Below are 25,687 nucleotides of genomic sequence, written 5' to 3'. Positions count from 1 at the left end.
CCCTGGCCTGGGAACTTCCATATGCTATGGGTGCAGTCCAAAAACAAAAACAAAAACAAAAACAAAAACACCAAAATAAAGACATTTTAAAAAAATACCAGTACCTGGATCCTCTCCTGCCCCCCCTTCTGTGTTTTAACATTGGGATTTTTTTTTTCATATCTCCCCATGATTCTTTTTTTTTTTTTTTGTCTTTTTGCCATTTCTTGGGCTGCTCCTGCGGCATATGGAGGTTCCCAGGCTAGGGGTCTAACCGGAGCTGTAGCTGCCAACCTACGCCAGAGCCACAGCAACGCAGGATCCGAGCCGTTTCTGCGACGTACACCACAGCTCATGGCAACTCTGGATCGTCAACCCACTGAGCAAGGGCAGGGATCGAACCCGCAACCTCACGGTTCCTAGTCGGATTCGTTAACCACTGTGCCACCACGGGAACTCCCCTGTGGTTCTTATATACAGCAATGTTGGTTCTGGTGCCTTTCTCCAATTTTTTTTGGGCGGGGGGGCGGCATACGCAAAGATGCAGAAGTTCTCAGGTCAGGGATGGGGCCCTCACCACAGCAGTGGCCCAAGCTGCTGCAGTGACAACCCTGGATCCTTAACCACGAGGCCACCACGGAACTCCCTCTTTCTCCAGCCTGCTGGGCGATGGTGTCACTGTGGCCCTGGGTGGCGCAGGACTCTGGGGAGGGATACTGATGGCACTGCTGAGACGCAGCCTGTGTCGCCTCCTGGCTGGCATGTTAACAGGCAGTCTTCATATGTACATAGCTTTGCCTGTGGCCTGATTTTTTTTCCCAATAAACTACATGTAACATAAACCCTAGGCTTTTAACTGTTTTAAGTGCACGAAACACTGGGATTGAGCACATTCACGTCGCCAACGTCATCCCCAGAACTTTGTCATTTCCCCAAAGTGAGCCTCTGTCCCCGTGAAACACTGACTCCCCATCCCCTTCTGTCCCTGCCCCTGGCAGCCACCCTCTGCTTTCTGTCTCTGTGCCTCTGATGCCCCCAGGGGCCTCTTGCAAGTGGAATCCTCCCGTATTTGTCCTTCGGTGTCTGGTTTGTTTCACTGAGTGAGCATCGTGGCCTCAAGGTTCATCCGCATAGTAGCGGGTGTTCGAATTGCCTTCCTTTTTTTTTTTTTTGTCTTTTTGCCTTTCCTAGGGTCTCTCCCATGGCATATGGAGATTCCCAGGCTAGGGGTCCAATCGGAGCTGTAGCCACCGGCCTACGCCAGAGCCACAGCAACGCGGAATCCGAGCCGCGTCTGCAACCTACACCACAGCTCACGGCAACGCCGGATCCTTAACCCCCGGAGCAAGGCCAGGGATCGAACCCGCAACCTCATGGTTCCTAGTCGGGTTCATTAACCACTGCGCCACCACGGGAACTCCCAAGTTGCCTTCCTTTTTAAGACTAAAAATAACATCCTGTTGTATGGATGTTCCACGTTGTGCTCAGCCGCTCAGCCGTCAGTGAACACGTGGGTTGCATCCCCGTCTTGGCTACTGTGAGTGAAGCTGCTCTAAACACGGGTGTGCGAGTGTCTCTTCAAGTCTCTGCTTTCGGTTCTTTGGGGCGTAGAGCCATGGGTAGCGTTGCTGGATCATAGGATCATTCTCTGAGTCGTGTTTTGAGGAGCCGCCGTATGGTCTGGCACAGCAGCTGCGCCGTTTTGCCTCCCCACCAGTGGTGCATAAGAGCTCCGGTTCCTCCACGTCCTCGCCGACACGTTTTCTGGTTTTTGTTTTGTTTTGTTTTGTTCTGATCATATCCACCCAATGGATATGAAGTGCTGAGGCCTGATGTGTCAGCAAAGTTTCCGGAGTTCTCTTGTTGTGCAGTGGAAATGAATCCGACTAGGAACCATGAGGTTGATGGGTTCGATCCCTGGCCTCGCTCTGTGGGTTAAGGATCCGGCGTTGTTGTGAGCTGTGGTGTAGGTCACAGCCACGGCTTGGATCTGGCATTACTGTGGCTATGGTGTAGGCTGGCAGCTATAGCTCTGATTAGACCCTTAGCCTGGGAACCTCCATATGCTATGGGTGTGGCCCTAAAAAGCAAAAAATAAAATAAAAGAAAGCTTCCTCTTTCCTTACTCAGACCCGTCCTTGCGCCTGTTCTGGGGTAACGGAGGAGACAGAGACGGATCATGTCCTGTGTGCCTACTGTGTGCAGGGTCCTGCACACATTGTGTCTCATCCTCTGTGAGGCAGCTCTCATTACCCTCCTAGAGCCCAGGTCTCAAGGTTGGACAGCCCTGGGCTGAAATCCTGGCTCCGTCCTTTCCTGGCTGTCTGGCATTCAGCAGGTGATTTGATTTTTCGCGACCTGTTTCTGAGCTGTAAAATGGGCCAGTAACAGGGCCGCTGTCATTGGTTGGAGGACTTATAGTGACAGAGTCATCAGTGTAGGGCATGTGCCATCAGGCGCTGAGAGCTGTGCACTCATCAACCCGTGTCATCCTTTTTGGGTCCTCTGGGATGGGTGCTGGTAACACGCCCATTGCCCAGATGAGAAAACTGAGGCCTGGAAAGCTTTGGTAACTTGTCCACAGACATGCGGCTGGTAAGGGGTGGAGCTGGTGTTGAAGGAGGTGAGAATGGAAGGGTTTTGAAGTTGGCACCAGGAAAGGCGGAGATTGCCGTGACGGGACTTCGAAAGGTGGTTCTGGTGTGGACTCAGTGTGGAGAGAGGAGAGCGGTAGAGAAAGCCTGCACCTGCTTGGAGAATCCGTAGCAGTCATGAACAGGATGTTGGCAGAAGTACAGACTACACATGCCACTGTGGTGCCACCTCTGATGGAAATAAAGAGTCTGCTGTAGGACAGTGATGAGGAGATCCTTGTTAGAAAGCAGCTGAGGAGTTCCCATAGTGGCTCAGTGGGTTAAGAACCTGACATAATGTCTCTGAGGATGTGGGTTCGATCCCTGGCCTCCTTCAGTGGGCTAAGGATCCGGCATTGCCGTGAGCGGTGGTGTAGGTCACAGATGTGGCTTGGTTCTGGTGTGGCTGTGGCTGTGGCATAGGCCAGCAGCTGCAGCTCTGATTCGACCTCTAGCCCATGGCATGCAGAAGGTCCCAAGCCAGGCAGCAACTTTCGCCACAGCAGCTACCTGAGCCGGCACAGTGATAATGCCAGATCCTTGACCCGCTGTGCCACCAGGGAGCTCCCTGGGTGATTCTCAGTATACAGCCAAGATTGAGAAACACTGGCCTGACCTCTTATAGTCTTAGGCTCTTATAGTTGGAATAACAATAAGTACTTTGGAGGGTGTCGTGGGCTTTAAGTGGGGCGCTCTATGGGAGGTACTCAGATGGGTCCAGTAAGAAAACCGTGCTTGGGCTCCTCGGGGGGAGCCCCCCAGGGAGCGGTAAAAGGATGTTTATTCTTTGAGCACCACTGTGTGTCATCTCATAGTACCCACAGCCTAGGTAATATTATATCCTTCTACACACAAGGGAGCTGCAGCCCAGAGACGTTGAGGTGTCTTCCCTGTGGCACACAGCAGCTAAGGTGACCATGCAGGGAGTTGTGGAGGCTTGGCTTCAAAGCCCTGCTCCCTCTGGTTCAGGGTGGGAGTCAACCTTCTGTCTCTGCCCCCCTGCCAGCTCAGGGTGGGAGCACCTCCATGTGGCATTGCCCTCCCCACCGCCATCACCATCTCAGCGGCAAGGGCTGGCACAGAAGGGGGATCCTGTTCCCCGGAGGGGAGGCAGAAAGAAGGTCCGTCTCCCTCCTTTAGCTGAACCAGCGGCAACTTGCTGGAAATGTCGACTCTTTGAAATTTCCCACAATCTTGAAGGCTGCTTAGCCGACTGCCGGCTCTCTTCCGGAACATTCTACGTTTTATCTCTGCATTTCAGCTGTTAAAAAAAAATGACTTCCTTGGGGATGAACAATAAGGTCCTGCCGTAGAGCACAGGGAACTGTATTCGCTGTCTTACGATAAACACAGGGTGAAGGGATATAAAAAAAAGAGGGTGTGTATATATATATATATACACACACACATTATATATACACACATATATATAATTGAATCACTTTGCTGTACAGCAGAAATCAGCATAACATTGTAAATCAATTATACTTTATTTATTTATTTTTTTTGCCTTTTTGTCTTTTTAGGGCTGCACCTGCAGATATGGAGGTTCCTAAGCTAAGGGTTGAATCGGAGCTGTAACCATCGGCCTACACCACAGCCACAGCAATGAGGGATCCGAGCCACATCTGCAGCCTACACCACAGCTCACGGCAACATTGGATCCTTAACCCACTGAGCGAGGCGAGGGGTCAAACCTGCGTCCTCATGGATGCTAGTCGGCTTCATCAACCGCTGAGCCAGGATGGAAACTCTGAAATCAATTACACTTTAATTAAAGAAAAAAGACTCCCAGAGTTCCCATTGTGGCTCAGTGGTTAATGAATCTGACTAGGAACCATGAGGTGGCAGGTTCGATCCCTGGCCTTGCTCAGTGGGTTAAGGATCCGGTGTTGCCATGAGCTGTGGTGTAGGTCCCAGGCCGTGGCTCTGGCGTAGGCTGGTGGCTACAGCTCCATTCGACCCCTAGCCTGGGAATCTCCATATGCTGCGGGAGCGGCCCTAGAAAAGACAAAAAAAAAAGACTCCCCTGTCTTTCTCCTGTGGAACGGATAAACAAGCCGTTATATATCCATAGGATGGACTAGTTCTCAGCCCTAGAAAGGAGGCAACCAGTGATCCGTGCAACAGCGTGGATGCCTCTCATGTGTGTTAAGTTGAGCGAGCAAAGCCACACTCAAAAGCCTGGGCAGGAAATGAAAAAGGCTAGAAGGGTTAAGACGATGGCCAGGCATGGCCATGTTTGGAGGGTCCATTTTCTTCGCAGGAAACAAGTTTGTCTTAGATGCATTTGAAATAGAAAATAAGTAAGCCCCTGTTTGGTATTCAAAGCACCATTTCTTTTCACTTAAGAATCCACTTGACTTGATGCAACCAATTCTCTTTCGACATTCAAAAAAAAAAGTCTACGGAGCTACTGGATGACCCCGTTTCTATGATGTTCTGGAAAAGGTGAAGCCGTGGAGGACAGAGGGCAGAGCAGCAGTTACTGGGCTGGGGGAGGGCTTGGGGACCCCAGGGGCAGGAGGGCATTTGTGGGGTGGGTGCTGGTTACGCAACCCTCTCATTTGCCAAAACGCATCAAAACCCGGAGCCAAAAAGGGAGATTTTGCTGAATGTGAATCGAAAGGAAAATTGAAACATCAACAGTGAAGCCATTGTCCTCCTCAGATGCCTGCGTCGAGCTTTGTGAAGAAGGAAATTAGGCCACAAGGAGTTAAAGAAAAAGCTCTCAGCTCTTGAGGGCCCTGGGAACTGGCTTTCTTGGGTGTTTGCCCCTGACCCTGGCCCCAGCCCGGCCCCTCTTCTTCTCTGCCTGCCTGCCTCCCTCCCTCTCTTTTTCCCATTTTCAAAAGCTGCAGCGCCAGTGAAGGAAAGTTTTGTGGGGCCCAGAAATAAATAGATGACTGCCCACCCCGGGTTGCCATGGCGACCGTGACATCACCCTTGGACCCAAGTGGCTGGCACCATGGGTGGCTCGTTGGTGTTTGTTAAAGAGGCAGGGCAGAGGGTGGCCCGTCACAGGTGGAGGGGACTTGGTTTCCTACCTGGTGAAGGGTGTCCGCTGTGACCTGTCACAGTTGGCTTCAGACCCGCAGCCCCAGCCCCGTTGGAGGGGGCGGAGGTCAGCCCAGCCTCTCTGGAGCAGAATCTGTCAGAGTTCACACCATGTGTACCTGTGTTAGGGTCGCCGGGGCTGTGCCAACAAAGGCACATACACGTGGCGGCTTCAACAAGCGACATTGAGCCTCTTCTGGTTCTGGAGCCTGGAAGTTCCAAGTCAGGCTGTCTGCAGGGTTCGTTCCTTCTGGAGGCTCGAGGGAGGACCTGCTCCAGGCACCCCACCACCCCCAGCTCCTGGTGGCTCCTGCATCCTTGGTGGGAAGCTGCCTTCCTCCAATTTCTGCCTCTGTCATCACTCTGTGGCTCCTCATCTTATGAGGGCCCCTGTCTTACTAGGCTGGGGCTCGACCCTGCCAGTGTGACCTCATCTTAACAAACCACGTCTGTAACAACCCTTCTAAGAAGATCCCACTCTGAGTACTGGAGGCCTAGGAATTTGGGGAGGATACAGTTCAACCCCGAACACTGCTTTCATTGGTATTATATTTGCTTTATTGGCATAGACCCAGCATACAGAGGGTACTCAATAAATGCTAAGTGGACAGCATGGCATACAGTAGGCGCTTTATAAATGCTCTGCACTGTCGTGCATTGTTCTGAACCATATACTCATGTCTCCTTTTCATGGGTGTTTATAGTGACACTTGGGTTCCTGGGTGGGGGCTGTTTTCGTGGAGTTGAACCACACCTGGTGGCTAAACTGTCCACTTACGGCACTGAGCCAGTGTGGTCCTGTCTCCTGCCCGAGGGCCGGGTGCTTGGAGAGCGTGCCCCCCGCCTTCCCCCACCGCTGGGCTCACCTTCCCAGCCTGACCTGCAGACCCCTGCAGAGAGCGCTGTCGGCCAGGCGTGGCCACATCCTGTGCTGGGTGATGTCACTTCCTGACTCTGCACTGGAGCAGCCCTTCTGTAAAGTGGGCGTGGTGAGGGCTCCGTGGGCCGGTAAGAGCCCCCGTGAGGATCAGAGGAGACGGTGGGGCTTGGAAGATGCCCCCAAGTTCCCAGAACATCAGGATCGTGTACCGTCAAGATGAAGTCAGCTGGCCATGCCATGTGCGGACCTATGCCCAGCGGAAATGAATGTGCTGAAGATGGTGCCCGCAAGCAGAGTTACGCTGACAGCCCCGAGCCGGAGCGTGCCCCTGCAGCAGACTGGCTGAATAAACGGTGGTTCAACGTGGAATACTCCACTGCGGTGAAAACAGCTATTGCCACGTCCAGCTGACGTCACGCTGAGCCCAGGGGGCCAGACCAGAGGGTGTGTGCTGTGTGATCCCCCTGATGGAAAGTTCAAGAAGGGGCAAAACTAACCCAACATGACAGTGTCGGGGGTGCGTCCTTGGGGGGTGGGGTGGCCGGGAAGGGGTGTACAGGCACTTTCTAGAGCGTGGGAGAGACGTTCTGGTTCCTCTGGGTGGTGGTCCTGTGGGCATGTGCCTGTGGAAAAATCCACCGGGACCTTCCCTGGGGAGCTGTACGTGTGTCCGTTATGCGTAAAGAAAGGTATACATAGAAAGTGAAGAGGATGCTGCCACCCTGCTTAGCAAATACCCCTTTGGGGATTGGGTGGCACAATGTTGGAGAGTCCAAAAGAAGTGTACTGGAAAGGGGGTGGGAGGGAGGGAGGGAGGGGAGAGGAGGGAGGGGGGGGAGGGGAGAGGAGGGAGGGGGGGGGAGGGGAGAGGGAGGGGAGGGGAGAGGAGGGAGGGAGGGAGGGGAGAGGAGGGAGGGGGGGGAGGGGCAGGGGAGAGGAGGGAGGGGAGGGCGGGAGGGGAGAGGAGGGAGGGGGGAGGGGGGGAGGGGAGAGGAGGGGGGGGGGAGGGGGGGAGGGGAGGGGGGAGGACCCTCCTCCTCCACCAGCAGCAGCCGTGGGAATTCTGTGATCCGAGCCGAGCTGCTCCTGGCTTCCCGGCCGAGCTTCCCGGAATTGTCTCTCTCCCTCCAGGTTCATGAACCACCGTGTCCCCGCCCACAAGAGGTACCAGCCCACGGAGTACGAACATGCTGCCAACTGTGCCACCCATGCTGTAAGTGGGCTTTGGGGGACTGAGAGCTGCGAGGGAGACATTTCCCGGTGGGGGTGGAGGGGAGGCGGCCCCCGTGCCCTGGGAGACGTGCAGTCTTTCCATCCCGTGGCGACGCCCCAGGTGGCCCGTTCCGCGTCTTCTGTGTTTCTAGGCGGAGCAAGTGGGATCTTGAGGGTGGGTCACCCGAGTAAGCTGGACCGTGGCACTGAGCGTGCCTCTCTTTTGCTTGAAGACCTGTCAGTGGCTCCCTAGTACCTGGTACAGCATCTGGACTCTGTAGCGAAAGCTCCCAGATGGGTCTTGGCCTCTGTGTTGACTCATCGCTCACCGCACCGTCTCGCCCCCAGGCTCCAGCGCCCTGCACCGCCTGCTATGCGCAGGCCATGACTCTGTGCCTTTGCACATGCTGTTCCCTCTGCCTGGAATACCTGCCGTTCCCTCCCCCACCCCACTTCCCGCTTGCCTAAGAAATCCTCCGGGCAGTGGTCCGTAACCTTTTGGTGTGTGGGCCCCTTTGAGGGTCGAATGCAGATCTAGACCTGTGCTGTCCAGCTGGGCAGCCCCTGGGCTCCTGCAGCTGTTGGAACTGAAATCAGTTCAAATGAAATAGAAGGAAACCTTCAGGTCCTCCACGGCATGAGTCACATTTCAAGTGCCAGTAGCTGCCCGTGCCTAGTGGCTCCCATGTTGGACAGGGCAGGTCTGGAGTGTTCCCTCCATTGTGGGGGGTTCTGATGGACGGGGCGAGGTGGAAAAAAGGCTCAGGGTTGCTCGGGGGCTCTGACCCCACTCCAAAGGCTGGCCCTGTGGTACCTCCCCCCACCCTGCTTCCAGCTCTGGATCATTCCCAGCATCCTCGGCAGCTCCAACCTCTACTTCCTGTCGGACGACCACTGGGAGACCATCTCCGCCTGGATCTATGGCCTCGGCCTCTGCGGGCTCTTCGTGGTGTCCACCGTGTTCCACACGATCTCCTGGAAGAAGAGCCACCTCAGGTACCTGCGGCCCAGCCGCGGGAGGGGGCGCGTGCATGGCTGGGTGGCCGCAGGGCGAGGCCGGACGCCTGGGCTGTGCTTGGCCGAGCCAGGAGGGGCCGGGATGGAATGCACTGTGCCTTCGTTGCCTCCGTGGCTGGCGGGGCTGGTGAGGGATGCTCCCCTCTAGTGCCGACGAGCAAGCCCCTCGCTCCCAGGGTCATCATGAAGGACCCCTGAATAACCATCACAGTAATTGTCTCCTTCTGGGTACCTCCTAGGTCCTGGCATTCTGCAGATACCACTCCTGAGCGTTCAATAATTCTGCAGTATAGGTCATAGAATTCAGGATTTTAATTTTGATTTCTTTGGGTGTCAATGTTTTAAAAGTTGTGCTGGGCGTTGCCTTCATGGCTCAGTGGTTAGCGAGCCCAGCCAGCATCCATGAAGACACAGATTTGATCCCTGGCCTCGCTCCGTGGGTTGAGGATCTGGCGTTGCCGTGAGCTGTGGTGTAGGTGGCAGACGCGGCTCGGATCCCTCGTGGCTGTGGCTCTAGCGTAGGCTGGCGGCTGCAGCTCTGATTCGACCCCTAGCCTGGGAACCTCCATATGCTGCAGGTGTGGTCCTAGAAAAGGCAAAAAGACAAAAAAAAAAGAAAGAAAGAAAAGAAAAAGAAATGAAAATTGTAGTAAATGCCCATGACATCCTTGCCAGTTTGAAGTGTGGTTTCGTGGCATGAAATGCATTCACATCACCCCCACCCATCCATCCACCGGATATTTCCATCGTCCCAAACCCAACCTCTGTCCTCAGGAAACACTAACTCCCCACCCCCTCCCAGAGCCCCCGGCACCCACCCTTCTACTTCCTGACTCTGTGAACCTGACGGCTCTGTGTACCCCACGGCCGTGGAATCCTGTGACATGTCTCCTGTGTGGGCACGTGACCTCAAAGCCTGTCCATGTTGTAGCAGGTGTCAGAATTTCCTTCTCTGTCAAGGTTGAGCGTCACGGTATGGAGCATGCTTTGCTTCTCCGCTCACCTGTTACAGCCCCTTGGGGGTCCCTCCGCCTTTGGTGACTGGCTTCTTTCTCCGGCCATAGAGAGAAACGCTGGTCAAACCTAATGCGGGCTGCACTTGTCAGACAGAATCACTATTTGTATGCGTTATCTACTGCTGTGTAACAAATTACCCCGAATCGGAGGCTTAAAATAACAGTAAACCTCAATTCTCCCTGAAAGCTTCAGAGAGGCACAAGTTGGGGAGCTTAGCTGTGAGGTTCTGGCTCAGGGTCTCTGGTGTAGTCAAGATGCTGGCTGGAGCTGGCATCCTCTGAAGGCTTGGCCAGGGCTGGAGAAGCCACTTCCGAGGTGGCTTCTTTGCGGGGCTGACATGTCGGCACTGGACGTTTAGGGGGCGCTCCGTCCTTCACCCATGGACCTCTCTGGCTTGTTCCTTCCATGGTTGGTGATCCATCAGCACAAGGTAGAGGCTGTCATATCTTTTATGATGTGGCCTCAGAAACTGCACAGTCATTTCTGCAACTTCTGGTTGGTTCCATATGTTTGCCTTATTCGCTGTGGGAGGGGGCTGCACATGGGTGCGAGGGCCAGAAGGTGGGGCGTCTTGGGTGCTCTTTTGGAGGCTGGCCACCACACTGGTCAGGGGTATTCAGGACTGTAATTTGCTCTGGAAGGTGAGTTTGTAACGGAAACAGCTAAGGTTTATGTGCCCTTCCTGTTCTATGCTGTGCGAAGACCTGACTCCCTTCGTCCTCACAGCAATCCCAGGATAGGGTGCCAGCATCTTCCCCATTTCTCAGATGAGGCAACTGAGACCAGGGAGGGTACATAGCTTGTTCAAGGTCATGGCCCTTCTGTGGTACGGTTGGGATTCGAACCCAGGTCCTCTGGCTCTAGAGCCTGGACCCGAAACCAAAAGGCCAGAACCCAGGAGGAGGTGCTCAAGGGGCACTGAGGTGTGTTGGTTTTGCATTTTTTTGTTAATGAAAGGAGAAGAGAATAGGATTAACATACATGAAAATGTCTGTCTTTTCTTCAATTTGCTATACTTCTGTTGGGTATGTGTTTTGTAGTTCTTTTTTTAAAATTTTTTCATTGATGTATCATTGAAGTACAGTTTTATACGTTATGCGTGTTCAATATAGTCACAATTTTTTAAAGGTTTTATTCCATTTATAGTTAGCATAAAATACCGAGTATATTCCCGCTGTTATACTTCTTGTAGCTTATTTATTTTATACCTCATACTTGTAGCTCCTTCTATTATGCTCTTTCCCCCTGTTATACTTCTTGTAGCTTATTTATTTTATACCTCATACTTGTAGCTCCTTTTTGCCTCCTTCTATTATGCTCTTTTCCTTTTCCCTCTCCCACTGGTTCGCATTACTTTGTTCTATATCTGTGAGTCTGTGTTTTGCACTTTTTTGGGGGGGGCTTCTTTTTAGGGCTGCACCTGCAGCATATGGAGGTTCCCAGGCTAGAGGTTGAATCGGAGCTGCAGCTGCCGGCCTACACCACAGCTACAGCCACAGCCACGTGGGATCTGAGCCGCATCTGAGACCTACACCCCAGCTCACGGCACCACCGGCTCCTTAACCCACTGAGCAAAGCCAGGGATCGAGCCCTCATCCTCATGGTTATTAGTCAGATTCTTAACCCACTGAGCCACACAGGAAGCTCCAGAAAGCCACCAAGTTCTTTATCATTGAACTCTTTGGAGAAGCCCCATGTAAACAGAATGCAGAATTGCTCTGATTCAAATAGGGGAGGAGGGTCCCCAGTGGGACCCCCGAGCTGTCTCCGTTCAGCCGCTAGGGAGCCTGGTTGGAGAGCCACTGCTCTGGTCACTCACGGATGGGGACACTGCAGTCCCGGGGGGGTCGTGGTTGGATGGAGGCGCATCAGCCCTGAGCCTAGGCATCCCCCAAGCACGTTTGCGTGGGGCAGGCCCGTGACCACCTTCTCTGTCGCAGGACGGTGGAGCATTGCCTGCACATGTCTGACCGCATGGTCATCTATTTCTTCATCGCGGCCTCCTACGCGCCCTGGTGAGTGTCTCTGCGGGTCCCCCGCCCCGGGAGGGCTTCCTCTCTTTCTTTCTTGAAATTTCTTTTTTCTGTGTGGCTGGGCGACATGTTGACTGGGTACCAAAGAGAGTAGATGAAAAGCCACCCCCCCTCCCGTGCTCCTTCCTAGAAGCACCTACTTTGTACCAGTTTCCTGGGTATCCTTTCAGAGTGCGTTTTATGCAGAAAAGAGCAAGTGTGTCTGTCTGTACATGCATATGTATAGACACATTTGCATATACATGCATATGCATTATGGAAATACATGCGATACGTATTTATACTTATACTTTCCTGCCATTAATACAAAAGGAAGCTGGCTGTGCAAACTGCAGGTTGCCTTTATCCTTTTAGTCGTGTGCCTGGGGGCATCTTTGAATATTAATACCTTGAAGATCTCCCCAACTCCAACTCTTTTTTCTTTTTTTTTTAGGGCCACACCCACAGCACATGGAGGTTCCCAGGCTAGGGGTCTAGGGGTCACATCGCAGCTACACCACAGCCACAGCAATGTGGGATCTGAGCCGTGTCTGTGACCTACACCACAGCTCTCACCCCAACGCCGGATCCTTAACCCACCGAGGGAGCCCAGGGATTGAACCCGCGTCCGCATGGATACCAGTCAGTTTCGTTTCCACTGAGCCATGCCGGGAGCTCCCCCTACTCCTTTTTAATAGCAGCATAGTGTTTTCTGGCCGCCCCTATTTATGGATATCTGTGACCTTGGGACTCCCCCTTCCTTTGCTATAACAAATGGGGCTGCCGTGAGTGTCCCTTGCAGGTGTATCACTTAGCGCGTGGGCTTGGCTCTGTGGGCTGGAATCAGGTAAAATTACTAAGAGGCAGCCTTTTTGATGTATAAAAACAGCAGGTTCCTGTGGCCCAGCCTGATTTTTGTGGGATGACCTTGAGTCTGGTGGGTGGCTGGGTGGCAAGAGCGGGCCTTGGTCATTTAACCATCTGTTGCCGAGTCACCATCCAGTGTGTACTAGTTTAAACTCCCCCAGTAGGTGCCTCAGGGCTTTCAAAAGTTCTGGATTAAAGAAACACTCAGGTCACGCACTGAAAGCGGCAGAGCCCCTGCGAGGAGAGAAGGGCTGTCCCTGTCATGTTTGTTGAACATGTTCTGGGGGGCTGGGTGGTGCCGGGGGTCAGGATGCTGAGGTTCCGGTCGGTGGAAGTCTCTGTGACAGGACAGTCACGGGACAGCGGGACAGGCCTCTGTGCACACAGCCGTGGACCTCAGGAGACACGCCCTGGTGGGAAGCCTCAGGAGGGCTTCCTGGAGGAGGTGTGCTGCTCTGAGAATCTGCATGTTGGCCTCGAGGAGTGGGAGCCACAGAAAGATTTGTCCCATTTCTGCTTGGGAATTGCTACTTTGGGCTCTTGGAAAGGGAGCATTCTTTTTTTTTTTTTTTTTAATTTTTTTGCCACCCTGCTGCACATAGAGTTCACAGGCTAGGGATCAGACCCGAGCTGCAGCTGAGACCTCCGCTGCAGCTGCGGAGATGCCAGATCTTTTAATCCGTGGGGCTGGGCTGGGGATTGAACCTGCATCCTGGTGCTGCAGAGATGCCGCCGATCCCGTTGCACCACAGCAGAACACTCCAGAGCGTTCTTGTTTAACGTCTCAACTAATCAGTGGGTTTCGTTGATGCAAAGGCAACTACTTTTGAAACCATTTTATTGCGGCGTATGTACTGTGCCTGGGGGATATGCCGTCATAAATGTGCCTCCCAGCAAGTTCCCACACTGCGGCGAGTGCCCAGGTGCAAAAACAGAGCGTGTCCAGCCCCTCTGCACTTGCCCCTGCCCCCCCAGGATAACCCCAGTGCTGCCACCTGCCACCATAGGGTCGTTTTGGCTGAATTTTTATTTCCGTTCTTTCGGATCCTGCTTCCTTCGTGCCTTGTAACGTGGTGATGGTCGTGGAGTCACAGTCGTAGGACACGTCATTGTCCAGTCCCCTTGCCGGACGGCGTTGTGGGCGGATAAACCACTGGTCCCCACCTCCTGTGATGGGTGTTTGCGAGGTTTCAGCTTTGGGGCGATGATGCCTCCGCGGTCCCTTGGGCTGTCTCGTGTAGGTGTGGACGCGAACCGGGTACAGAGGGAGCTGTGGGTCTACCTGGAGGAGTGGACGGAAGTTTGAAGCAGGATGTTGATGTGGTTTTAGTTTGGGTGATGCCTTGGGAGCAGGGAGGTAAGAGGAGGCTGGTGCAAGGACCGGGGAGAGAGCTGGTGCTGGCTGGTTCCCCGCGTAGTGGACGGATGGATGGAAGAGATATTTATGGAAACTGAATGAGGGGAGGTGGGGGAAGGGATGTGGAGGGGGGGATGCTCTCCCCAGGAAATCAGTGACTCGAGCGTTTTGGGATGTCAGCCCTGCTGCTGCCAGCTGTGGACATCGTCAGATGTAGCCCTGTGCCCAGCTGGGCTTTGCGGAAAGAGGGCGTGTGCTTCTGTCCTGCAAACTGAGACGCTGCTGGCTGCCAGATGCCAGGTGGGCAGGTGTCTGAAGACCCCAAGAGAAGTGTTGGTCCTGGGGGAGGGGTTGCCGCTTGCGTGGGTAGGTGGGAGCCGCTGGAGATGCTCCGTGCAGGAGAGAGAAGCCCGAAGCCAGCAGAGGGCGCTCTGTCCACGCAGCTGCCTCCCCACCGCCCCAGCGCCCCCCAGGCACCCCCAGGGGAACCTCGGGATTCTTTTCGGATGTTGTCAGTTAGGGTCAAGCTAGCTTTTGTGCTCAGCTGCAGAAACTCTCTGAAACTTAGGTTTCTGCAACGACCGTCTGACGGCCCCCGTCTGGGCTGATTCGGTGCCCAGGTTTCTGTTCTTTATCCCCGCCTGTGACTGCCTGGGCTCCGGCTCTGTGTGTCCCATGTGTGTCTAAGGACACAGCTATAAACAAAGACGAAGGTCCTCTCTCCTTACGGGTCCTGTGGCCTCATGGGGATTGCAGGCGGGTGCTGTCCTGGTCCTGACACAGGAAATGAACCACAGCTGCGGTCACTGCCATGAAGAAGGGGGACAGGTGCCAAGATGGGGGGATTGTGTCCCAGTTGGCAAGCTCTGGAGAAGGAAGATGCGGCAGAACTTGGGAGTGGCTTGGAGGTCGAGGTGGAGAGAGAGAGTCGGGGGCGGAGGGGCTTGGTGGTGGGTCTCCTGCCTAGATGCCTGGGCACAGGTGGGTGGTGAGAGGGGGCATGGGCTAAGGGGGTGGAGGATTATTCTGTGGGTATTTTTCTTTCATTGCTCTGGTTTTCAAGCTGTCTTCTGCAGAGCCCTGAGGTTCCCAGAGATCCTCTGAGGGAGTAGAGGCGTGAATGACTCTGGGGTCCCCCATCCCTGCCTCAATCAGAAAAAAAAAAAACAAACCTTTTTTGGTTTTTATTTTCGTTTTTGGTAAATTGAACGTACGTACAAGAGTCCAGTGTAAATCTTGACGTAAAGAAAGGGCGTAAAAGGGAGTTCCCGTCGTGGCTCAGTGGTTAACGAATCCGACTAGGAACCATGAGGTTGTGGGTTCGATCCCTGCCCTTGCTCCGTGGGTTGAGGATCCAGCATTGCCATGAGCTGTGGTGTAGGTCGCAGATATGGCTCGGATCCCGCGTTGCTGTGGCTGTGGCGTAGGCCGGCAGCTACAGCTCCGATTAGACCCCCAGCCTGGGAACCTCCATATGCTGCGGGCGTCGCCCTAAAAGACATACACAAAAAAAAGAAAGAAAAACACAATGGAGTTATACATACTGAGGAGGACAGACGAACCATCACTGTCCACTGCTGAGTAAGGAAGAAGACACAGCCCAGTGCCATGATTGGAGAGCCAGAAGGTTCTGGAGCAGTTACATGAGATGCTCCCCCCTGCCCCGTCAGAAGCCACCCTGGGAATGGAGATTCTGGTGGGTAACCCACGCCTGTGGCGGGCACCCTGCTCTCTACTGACTGGAGGAGGCTCCATGGGAAAAGTGCGAGACGAGACGAGCAGCGGGGCCAGCACCGGGTCACATCTGGCCGCAGCGCCTTGAACTGTGTTCATTAAACTGGACCCACGTGGTCTAGGGTTCTGTGCCCTGTGCAGTCCAGGCAGGAGGTGGAAGCGCAACAGCGCCCCCTGGTGGCAGGACGAGGAGCTGCGCCTCACACCCACTGTCCCTGATGGCCTGGGATCGCCTTCAGCTTCTTTGCATCTTGGGACAAGCGCACGTGCAGCTTCACGCTGCAGCCTCCCAGCTTCTTGTGCAGGTTGCCTGCGTCATCGAGGTTGGACTGAGGGGCTGATACAGCTCCTGTTGTCCTCGTGCTCCTCGAGTTTGTGTTCCAGCTTTTCTTCTGACCACCGGCCCTGCTGACCTGCCGTGACTTCCAGCCCACATAGCAGGAAAAGGAAGGTAGGAGTTCCCTGGTGGCCTAGCGGGTGAAGGACCTGTGGCTCGGGTCACTACTGTGGCACAGGGTCGATCCCTGGCCTGGGGATTTCTGCATGCTGCACGTGCCGCCAAAAAAAAAGGAAAGAAAGAGAGAGAGAGAGAAAGAGAAAGAAAATGAAGATAACTAAACAAGCGCACAAAGGCAGGATGATAAAACAACACACACAAGTGGACATGGGGACATATTGCACACTTTAGGGACCAACCACAGCCATGCTTTAGTTAATACACTCAGCAAGGAACAGTATAAAAATGACTGCAAATTGAATACTGACATGGGCAAAAGACAAGATAATCAGGGAGAAGTCCCTTTTTTTTTTTTTTTTTTTAAATGGCTGCACCCATGGCATGTGGAAGTTCCTGGACCAGGGATCAAATCCAAGCTGCAGCTATGGCAACACTTGATCCTTAACCCACTGCACTGGGCCGGGGATCCAACCTGTGCCTCTGCAGTGACCTGAACCGCTGCAGAGTCAACATCCAATGCTTAGCCTGCTGCATCACAGTGGGAACACCAACTTTTATTTTTAAAGTCCCAAATTAAAGCAATTAGAAGCAAATAGAAATGGAAGACAGATAAATTCTTCAGACATTGAGGCTGAAAAAAACAACTCTCTTACAAAGGGGGACGTTTGCGTGGGCTTCCAGATGTGGACACAGCACAGCAATGCCAGCACACCTGGAGATCTTCTACCGTTTTCCAAACGGGGACCTTGGAATCAGCTCTGGTGAGGTTACATGCGGACGTCAAGACAGGCAACCGTTCTCACATAGACAACAAGCAGAGACTCCTGTACCCATGAGAACCCGAGTAGCATCCATGAGGACGCAGGTTTGATCCCTGGCCCCGCTCCGTGGGTTAAGGATCCAGCGTTGCCGTGAGCTGTGGGGTAGGTCGCAGATGTGGCTCCGGTCCTTCATGGCTGTGGCTGTGGTGGAGGCTGGTGGCGATAGCTCTGATTGAACCCCTAGCCTGGGAACTTCCATATGGCACGGGTGCGGCCCTAAAAAGACAAAAAGACACAAAAAAAGAAAAGCCATTATTAAACTGTTGCGTGACTTATGGCTATGGAATAGAATGTGACTATGCCAGCCTTGAAGATGCAGAACTAAGAGTATCTCTGAGAAAAATAGGGCTGTTTGGGGGGGATGTGAGAGCGGGCCGGTGTTCTGTCTTTCAGAGCGAGGACGGAAGGGTAAGGAAGTTGATTTATGTGTTTATATAAATATATTTATGTTCCCATATGTATACGTGCACATATAGATAAATCAGCTTCCTTATCCTTTTCATCATTTACCTATAGAATCAAAAGTGAGTTTTGTGATGAAGAAGTATTTGAAGTTTAGCGAGAAGTTTTTGTTTGTTTGTTTTTTCTCTTTTTGCCATTTCTTGGGCCACACCCACGGCATATGGAGGTTCCCAGGCTAGGGGTCCAATAGGAGCTGTAGCCACCGGCCTACGCCAGAGCCACAGCAACGCGGGATCCGAGCTGCGTCTGCAACCTACACCACAGCTCACGGCAACGCTGGATCCTTAACCCACTGAGCAAGGCCAGGGATCGAACCCACAACCTCATGGTTCCTGGTCAGATTCATTAACCACTGTGCCACAACAGGAGCTCCAGCAAGAAGTTTTTTGGTTTCACTTTCTTCTGTTAAAGTCAAGTTAAAATGAAAGGTAATACTTTTCATAAAAAGTGCTGCATATAAGTTGACTCTCACCCTTTGTCCCTTTCTTTCATCCGTTCCCCTGCCATGTCCTCTGTCCCATCTTAAACTCGGGCGTATATCCATTGGCCCATTTTTTCCCTTCTTTCTTAGGGCCTCACCTGTGGCATCTGGAAGTTCCAGGGCTAGGGGTTGAATCGGAGCTGCAGCTGCCGGCCACAGCCCCAGCCCCAGCCCCAGCCACACCGGGTCCAAGCCACATCTGTGACCTGTGTCCCAGCTTGTGACAACGCGGGATCCTTAACCCAATGAGCAAGGCCAGGGATCAAACCCTCATCCTCATGGGTACTAGTCGGGTTCATAACCCACAGAACCATAAAGGAACTCCTGGTCAGGTTGTCTTTGTCTCAGTCCTGCCCTCCTCCCCCAGGAAATGTCTATTTTGGTCCAAATAGATTGTCCTCATATTTCCCAGACTTTTGTGAATATCCCATAGGATTAGTATTGGTTAGGGTTAGGGTTAGGGTTAGTATTAGGGTTAGGGTTAGGGTTAGTATCCCAAAGTATTAGTCAGGGTATAGTCTGGAGAAGGAAGCCATACAATGGCCAGAATGTGGAAATTTTAATATAAAGGGTTATTCATGGGGGATTGAATTTACAGAGAATTGACTAATGAGAGTTCAAGGCAATTCTAGGGCGTCCAGCAGGGGCAGATTTAAGGGGCAGCTACTGCCAGCTCCCTCTTCCATCCAAGGCTGTGAGTCCACCTTATCGGAATGGGCACGGCCTTGGTGTACTGGATGGTAACGAAGTTTCCACGTGTGCCTCGCTGGAAGTCAGCTGTCTGGGGGCCCCGGGGAGAGGTGCCAGGCTCGGTCTGTGCCAGGGAAGCTGCAGGTCGCTGGGTGCTGCTGGAACCACAGTCCCCCTCTGTGGGAATCTAGAGCATTTCTGTGCACTTTGGTTGTGCAAACAGCTGCACAGGCTGAAGGCTGTCAGCTTGCTGGACGGGAATGCATGTGTGGGGAGCTGAAGAGAGGATGCAGGAGCAGCCGCCCGGCCTAGGGAACAGACTTGCACTGTCCAGGGCCCCTGGCTGGGCTGCTGTTACCTAAGCCAACAGCTGGAGAAAACACGCAGAGGCCAAATGCTGGAAGAAGCTGGGTGCTGTAGGCACGTGGCCCTGGAGACACTGCCTTGGCTGAGCAGGGAGAGAAAACCCTACTTTCCAGGAACTTGGGGAAAGTCACGGGAACCTGCAAGGAAGAGCCTTGCCTTCTGCAGCGTCTCTCTGTCGCCCTCTACTGACAAACTTAATGCTGCACTAGCTGCAAAGGAAGAAATTCCCCGGGGGCTCAGCTCCATGACCGCCCAGCAGGCAAAAAGGGTGAATGTGGAGCCGAGAGGCAAGAGCGGCCTTAGGTTCTCTTCCCTTTTTGGTGAACAATTTGAGTGGTTTTTCAGGCTTGTCCTCCTGGCCCTGATGCTGGGAAGAATGTCCTTTTCTGTGCCTTGGTCCGTGTTCTCACACAACAGCGTGTCTGTGGCTTTAGCCCCTGGACCTGGAGTGCCCGGGCGGATCCTCCGAACAGGCTTTGCTCGTTTATATTCCTGCTGGTTTGGGAAGCCCTCTTCCTTCATGCTTTCACATGATCGGTTTTGCTAATTTTGCTCTGATAACAGCGTGTTGTTTCAGTTTTTCTGTCTTTCCACGTGTCCTCCTGTGGAGCCATAGGGCACAGGGCTTCTCTGGGGTCAGTGCTGCTGCACCGGGCTGGCCGTGGCGGGCTAGGTCCCTGTGCCTTCCTCAGGCGGTGCGCTTGGCTGTCCTCCCCAGGCTGAACCTCCGTGAGCTGGGCCCCTGGGCCTCCCACATGCGATGGCTGGTCTGGATCATGGCCTCTGTCGGCACCGTCTATGTCTTCTTCTTCCATGAGCGGTAAGCCAGGGTCCGGGGGGCAGGGGGGTCTCCAGTGGCCAGGTGAGACCCCTGGATGACTCCAGAAGCACGGGTCCCAGAGCTGCCTGGCATCCCAGGGTTCAGATCCACAGACAGCCACCAGGTCCGCAGTCTGAAGAATTTTAAAAAGACGTTATAGGGGTTCCTATAATGGAACGGATGCAACGTTGCTGTGGCGCAAGGGGATTGGTGTGTCTCTGGAGTGCTGGCATGCATGTTCGAGCCCCAGCCCAGCACCGTGGGTTAAGGATCCAGCATGGTGACAGCCGTGGCCTGGGTCGCAACTGTGTCTCGGATCTGATCCCTGGTCCAGGAACTCTGTAGGCCAAGGGGCAGCCCCCCCACCCCCAAATACGTTATAGGTTCCTGTGTCACGTGTTACCTGCCTTCCCTGAGCTGTGTTAGCAGATAAGGGAGAGACACACTGGGGGCTCCCTACCCACTTCCGTCCTGCTGATAGGATGTGAATAATGAAGTGGGGAAAGAAACTGAGCTAGAGGAGCCAAAGGGAGTAACAGACTCCTGGAATCACCCGGAGTAGCAAACAGATGTCAACTGGTACAGCCGCTCGGTGGATGGAGAGTGGCTGCTTAGGCCTTGTGGGAAAAGGTGCAGGGATTGAATAGTAATGTCTGCCCTGGGTTGGGCATGGGAACCACCTATAGGCAGGCTATACCCAGGGTTTGCAATACTCCATGTCATTTCATGGATGCGGAAACTGAGTCTCAGAGAGGGAAAGACACCGCCCACAGCCACCCAAGGTCGCCAGCACCTGCTGGGTGTAGCTGGATGAAATCTGAGCCCGGGTGTGCTGGGCAGAGGACGAAGTCCCTTTCTCTTACTCTTCCGTTCAGGGTGCCCCTTCCTACCCAGATTGGGGAGCTGATCCTCATGGTGGGGGGGGGGCAGGCAGTGGGGGAGGCCGTCCTGAGGCCAAGACGGCCCGTCTTCCCGGCAGGTACAAGCTTGTGGAGCTGCTCTGCTATGTCGTCATGGGCTTCTTCCCCGCCCTGGTCATCCTTTCCATGGTAAGTGCCCCCACCCGGCGTGGGGCTCCCATCTGGCTGGCGGGGACCCAGAGTGGCTCTAGAGATGGTCAGGTTGAGCCTTGTCCTCTGGAAGACGGGGGGCACTGAGACCTGGGGTCAGTGAGACCTGCCTACGGAGGCAGGAGAATGTGCAGGGAACCCCAGGGCTCGGCCCCCCAGTTCCACGACACCTGCTCTCCCTGCTTTGCCTCCGGGGAGTTCGTCAGTCCCCCCCTGGGCTCCAGGTTTCCTGACCGTTCAGGGATTAAATGATACACACCTGTGGACGTACCCGATCACAATTAAATCTGTGATGACAGTGGAGGCGGTGATGGAGGCAGAGCCGAGGCTGAGGTTTCTGGCACCCTCTCCGCGGCCTCCGCTGCTTCTTGGCACGTGAAGGTCGATCCTTTTACTGCACGTCCTGAGCCCTCCGATGTGCAGGAAGCCTCCTTGCTGGGCCTCACTCCCCCGTCCCAGGCATCCTTGGAGAGGGATGTGACCACCTCTGTTTCACGCACGAGGACACCCAGGCTCTGAGAGGGGAGGTCACCATGCCAAGGACACAGCCCCAGGGGGCTGAGCTGGGATCCCCGTAACCTCTGACTGGGAGGACTGGGTTTGTGTGTGTGTGTGTTTTCTGTATGTGGGTTTTTGGTTGTTTTGCTTTTTAAGGCTGCACCTGTGGCATATGGAGGTTCCCAGGCTAGGGCTCAATAGCAGCTACAGCTGCCGGCCTCCACCACAGCCACAGCAACGTGGGATCTACCTATGGCTGGATGGTGACCCACACCATAGCTCACAGCAATGCTGGATCCATAACCCACTGAGCGAGGTCAGGGATCGAACCTGCAACCTCATGGATACTAGTCAGATTTGCTTCCGCTGAGCCACAATGGGAACTCTGGGGACTGGGGTCTTTGGGCTGCGCTGCCTTGTCCTGCCAGGAGAAGCCCGAGGGCCCAGGAAGGGAAGCAACTGTGCGGCCACTCATGGACCCCTCTCGTCTCCGAGCCTCAGTTGTCCTGTCTGTCAAATGGGCACAGTCACCTCCGCCTATTGGTACCTCTCTTGGCCACATCACAGTGTTTTACTTTTAAGTGATTATTGTTGCCAGATGTTAAACATTTATGTAGTCAAGAAGCCACTGAGTCAGGAGTTCCTGTTGTGGCTCAGTGGTTAACTAACCCGATTAGTATACATGAGGACATGGGTTCGATTCCTGGCCTCGCTCAGTGGGTTAAGGATCTGGCGTTGCTGTGGCTGTGGTGTAGGCTGGCAGCTACAACTCCAATTTGACCCCTAACCTGGGAACCTCCCTATGCCACAGGTGCGGCCCTAAAAAGACAAAAAAAGGCCACTGAATTGTGAACTTGGAAAAGGGTGAATTTTATGATACGTCAATCACATCTAATACAATTATTATAAAAAGGACAGGCGTTCCCTGTGGTGCAGTGGGTTCAGGATCTGGCGTTGTCACTGCAGTGACTGGTTGCTACTGTGCCATGGGTTCAGTCCCTGGCAAGACGAGCTTCTATATGCTGTGGGCGTGGCTGAAAAAAACTATTTTTCCCCCAAATTAAAATTGACTGAAAAGATCAATAAATAACTTGTCCTTTAAAATTTAAATGACATTACAGTTAAATTATGTATATTTGAGGCATTGGTCTTGTCTAAATTAATTTCTTATCTATGAATCGCACTTTATTTTAAAGTTGAGAATATTTAATTTATTTATTTAGTCTTTTCAGGATGCAGGTTCGATCCCTGGCCTCGCTCAGTGGGTTAAGGATCTGGCGTTGTCGTGAGCTGTGGTGCTCGGATCCCGAGTTGCTTGGCTGTGGCTGTGGGGTGGGCTGGCAGCTGCAGCTCCAATTCCACCCCTAGACTGAGACCCTCCATATGCTGCGGGTGTGGCCCTAAAAAGCCAAAATAAATAAATACTCACTGCAAAAAAAAAAAAAGGTCCTATCTGAAAATGCATAAAAGGGCCGAAGTCTCCTTTTTACCCTCCCCCCACGGTGATTCCCCAGCTGCATCCACCCTTAGTGGTTCTTTGTGTATCTTTTCCATTTTTTAGTTACAGGCAAGTCTATGTGGCTGTGCAGACGTAGTGACTTGTTTGGGTTTTGTTTACAAAAATGGGCTCACACTGTACGTACTGTACCACCACTCGCTTTTTGCGTGTGGCACGACGTCCTGGGCGTGTGTCCACGTCTGTCCCGTGGGGCCCCACCTGCCCCATGAAGTCGCTGTGAAGATGGCTTTAGATGACTCACCTCACGCCCTTGGTGTGTGGCCTGGCACATCGTGAGGGCTGAGAAGCATCCCTATAAAATGTCCGTAATGTTCAGGTGTCACCTCTTGAGGACTGGCTTCAGGATGGTCTGGACGTACGATGCACGACTCCCCAGCCGTTCAAGAGCCCGAGGTGGAGCTTCCTGTGGGGGTGTCGAGCATCTCCATGAGACCCCCATTGTAGAGAGGGACGGGACGGGACGGCAGGGATGGTGTGACCCCCTTATCTAAAGGATTGAGGTCTTCTGCACACACACCCGAATATGAAGTACGTATTGTACACTGGGCAGGTATAGACACTTCGGGAAGCGTACTGTCACTGCTTGCCACCAACAACGGAACGCACGGAATATAATAAGCGTTTCATATTCATGTACATGTGCGGAGGAGCTAATTACTTGGTGAAGCCGCAGCTCATGGCAACACCGGATCTTTCATCCACTGAGCGAGGCCAGGGATCGAACCTGCAACCCCATGGTTTCTAGTTGGATTCGTTTCCACTGCGCCACGATGGGAATTTCCTGGCGGGGCTCTTCTTAATCCCTGGTCCCTCCCGTTCTGCCTGAGCCTCTGTGACTATAGTGGGGTTGTGACTACCAATTTCTTTTTGTTACTTTGTTTTTCTCTAAAAACTTTTCACCATGGATATGCATTCCTCTTTAAAAATTGTGATAACATGTACATACAATTTATGATTTTAACCGTTTTTAAGTGGATAATTCAGGGGCGTGCCGCACCTCCACCTCGTTGTGCAACCATCACCACCATCCATCCACAGATCTCCCTCATCTTCCCAAACTGAGCGACTGCGTTCATTAAACACTAACTTCCTAGCCCCTGGGAACCACCGTTCTGCTTTCTGACTATGAATTTGACTCCTCCAGTGACCTCATATAAGTGGAACCCTAGGGGATCTGTCCTTTTGTGTCTGGCTGATTTTGCTTCGTGTAATGTCCTTGAGGTTCATCCATTGTTGTAACACGTGTCAGAGGTGCCTTCCTTTTTCCGGGCTGCATAATATTCCATTGTATAAAATAACATGAATAACCTTTTGCTCCTCATCCTTCTGTTGATGGACACTTGGGTTGCTTCCCGCTTTGTGCTGTTGTGAATAAGGCTGCTGTGAACTTGGATGTAGAAGGATCTGTTGGAGTCACTGCTTTCACTCCTTTTGGGACATACCCAGATGTGTTGCTTCTCAGAAAAGATAAAAAGCTCTCAACTAGTCTTTGAGATTTTTGATAGAAAGGCATTCCATGTGAGAATGAATTCCGGGAGAATCGACGGCGTCCCTGTCTGGTAACACCCCCACCTGGGATTCTGGACTGCGTCCCTATCCGCTGGTTTTTTCGTCTTTGGTGCTGGGGATGTGGCTGGGTGATCTTGGTCTTGCTTGCTGCTCGTCTGACCTGTGCTCACCCTTGTCCTTGCCGACAGCCCAACACTGAGGGCATCTGGGAGCTGGTGACCGGAGGGGTCTTCTACTGCTTGGGCATGGTGTTCTTCAAGAGTGACGGGAGGATCCCTTTTGCCCACGCCATCTGGCATCTCTTTGTGGCATTTGGTGCCGGTACCCACTACTATGCCATCTGGAGGTACCTGTATCTGCCCAGCACCCTGCAGGCCAAGGTGTCCAAGTGAGGTGGCCCAGACTGCACGGGACATGTAGGCTTTTGGAGCAGAGCATCACGGGAAGTGTTTCTGCAATCCTGAGCCCAGAGCACAGCGCCCAGGCCCGTCTGCCCTCCCGCGGGTAGCATCTTTGCTGGGTCCAAGGTTATTTCTGGTGACAGCCAGACCATCCCTTGGGTCCTAGGTGAGAAAAAAAAAAAAAGCGTGTAGTCGTTTTTACAGAGGAGAAATTAACCCTGTAATGTGTTTCTGTTCTAGGCAAGTATTCCTAATACGACCAGCGTTAACATGTCAGAAAGGGGGCAGACGTTGTCCTCGCATAGTGAGGAGTGGTGGACCAAGATGTATTTCTTAAGGTCCTGAGAAACCTATCAGGGAGTCTGGTGGGTTTATTTATACCTGGGTGGCCGGGGCCTCCTTCTTTGCTACCAAAGTCCTGGCTGGGGCATTGTTCCCTGCTCAGGGAAAGTCACCTGGATTGTAGATCAGGGCTGGTGAATAGTCCGATCCCGGGCAGACATCACCAATCAACTGCCTTGTGCGACGGTATCAGACTTCCTCCCAAGGCTGCTCTGGGCAGCCACTACCCATCAAACTCGGCACTCGTGATGGCACCTCTTGGCCTTGCCTGCTGTGCCCTGCAGGGGGTCGTGGCCAGACCAGTGCAGTATCCCCACGTTGGGGAGCATGTGTGTCTCCTTGAGTGGGCACTTTGCGTCAGTGGGGTTGGTGCGCCCAGAGCAGCCCCGTTGTCCTGCTCCCCTGTGGATGGTTCTTGGTGCAGAGGAGTGAGCATGGGCATGGGAAAGGCTTTACGAGGCCCTTTCTTATGCCGAAGAATCCAGA

The 25,687-nt window shown here is 53.4% G+C and overlaps 1 protein-coding gene across 1 annotated transcript in view; it reads left to right on the top strand.

Annotated features, from left to right (window-relative positions):
* Nucleotides 1-24,945, top strand: part of MMD2 (monocyte to macrophage differentiation associated 2) — a 45,707-nt gene extending 20,762 nt beyond the window's left edge. Inside the window, exons 2-7 of the mRNA XM_047779111.1 lie at nucleotides 7,681-7,762; nucleotides 8,597-8,757; nucleotides 11,736-11,810; nucleotides 19,761-19,862; nucleotides 20,842-20,911; nucleotides 24,647-24,945. Coding sequence (XP_047635067.1) covers nucleotides 7,681-7,762; nucleotides 8,597-8,757; nucleotides 11,736-11,810; nucleotides 19,761-19,862; nucleotides 20,842-20,911; nucleotides 24,647-24,850 — 694 coding nt within the window. The 3' untranslated portion in view covers nucleotides 24,851-24,945. The remainder of the gene's footprint in view (nucleotides 1-7,680; nucleotides 7,763-8,596; nucleotides 8,758-11,735; nucleotides 11,811-19,760; nucleotides 19,863-20,841; nucleotides 20,912-24,646) is intronic.
* The last annotated feature ends 742 nt before the right edge of the window (nucleotides 24,946-25,687 follow it).

This window comes from Phacochoerus africanus, chromosome 5 (assembly GCF_016906955.1).
Source record: "Phacochoerus africanus isolate WHEZ1 chromosome 5, ROS_Pafr_v1, whole genome shotgun sequence".
Taxonomy (NCBI): domain Eukaryota; kingdom Metazoa; phylum Chordata; class Mammalia; order Artiodactyla; family Suidae; genus Phacochoerus; species Phacochoerus africanus.
The sequence above is the reverse complement of the archived record's forward strand: the minus strand, read 5'-3'. Positions and strand labels throughout refer to the sequence as shown.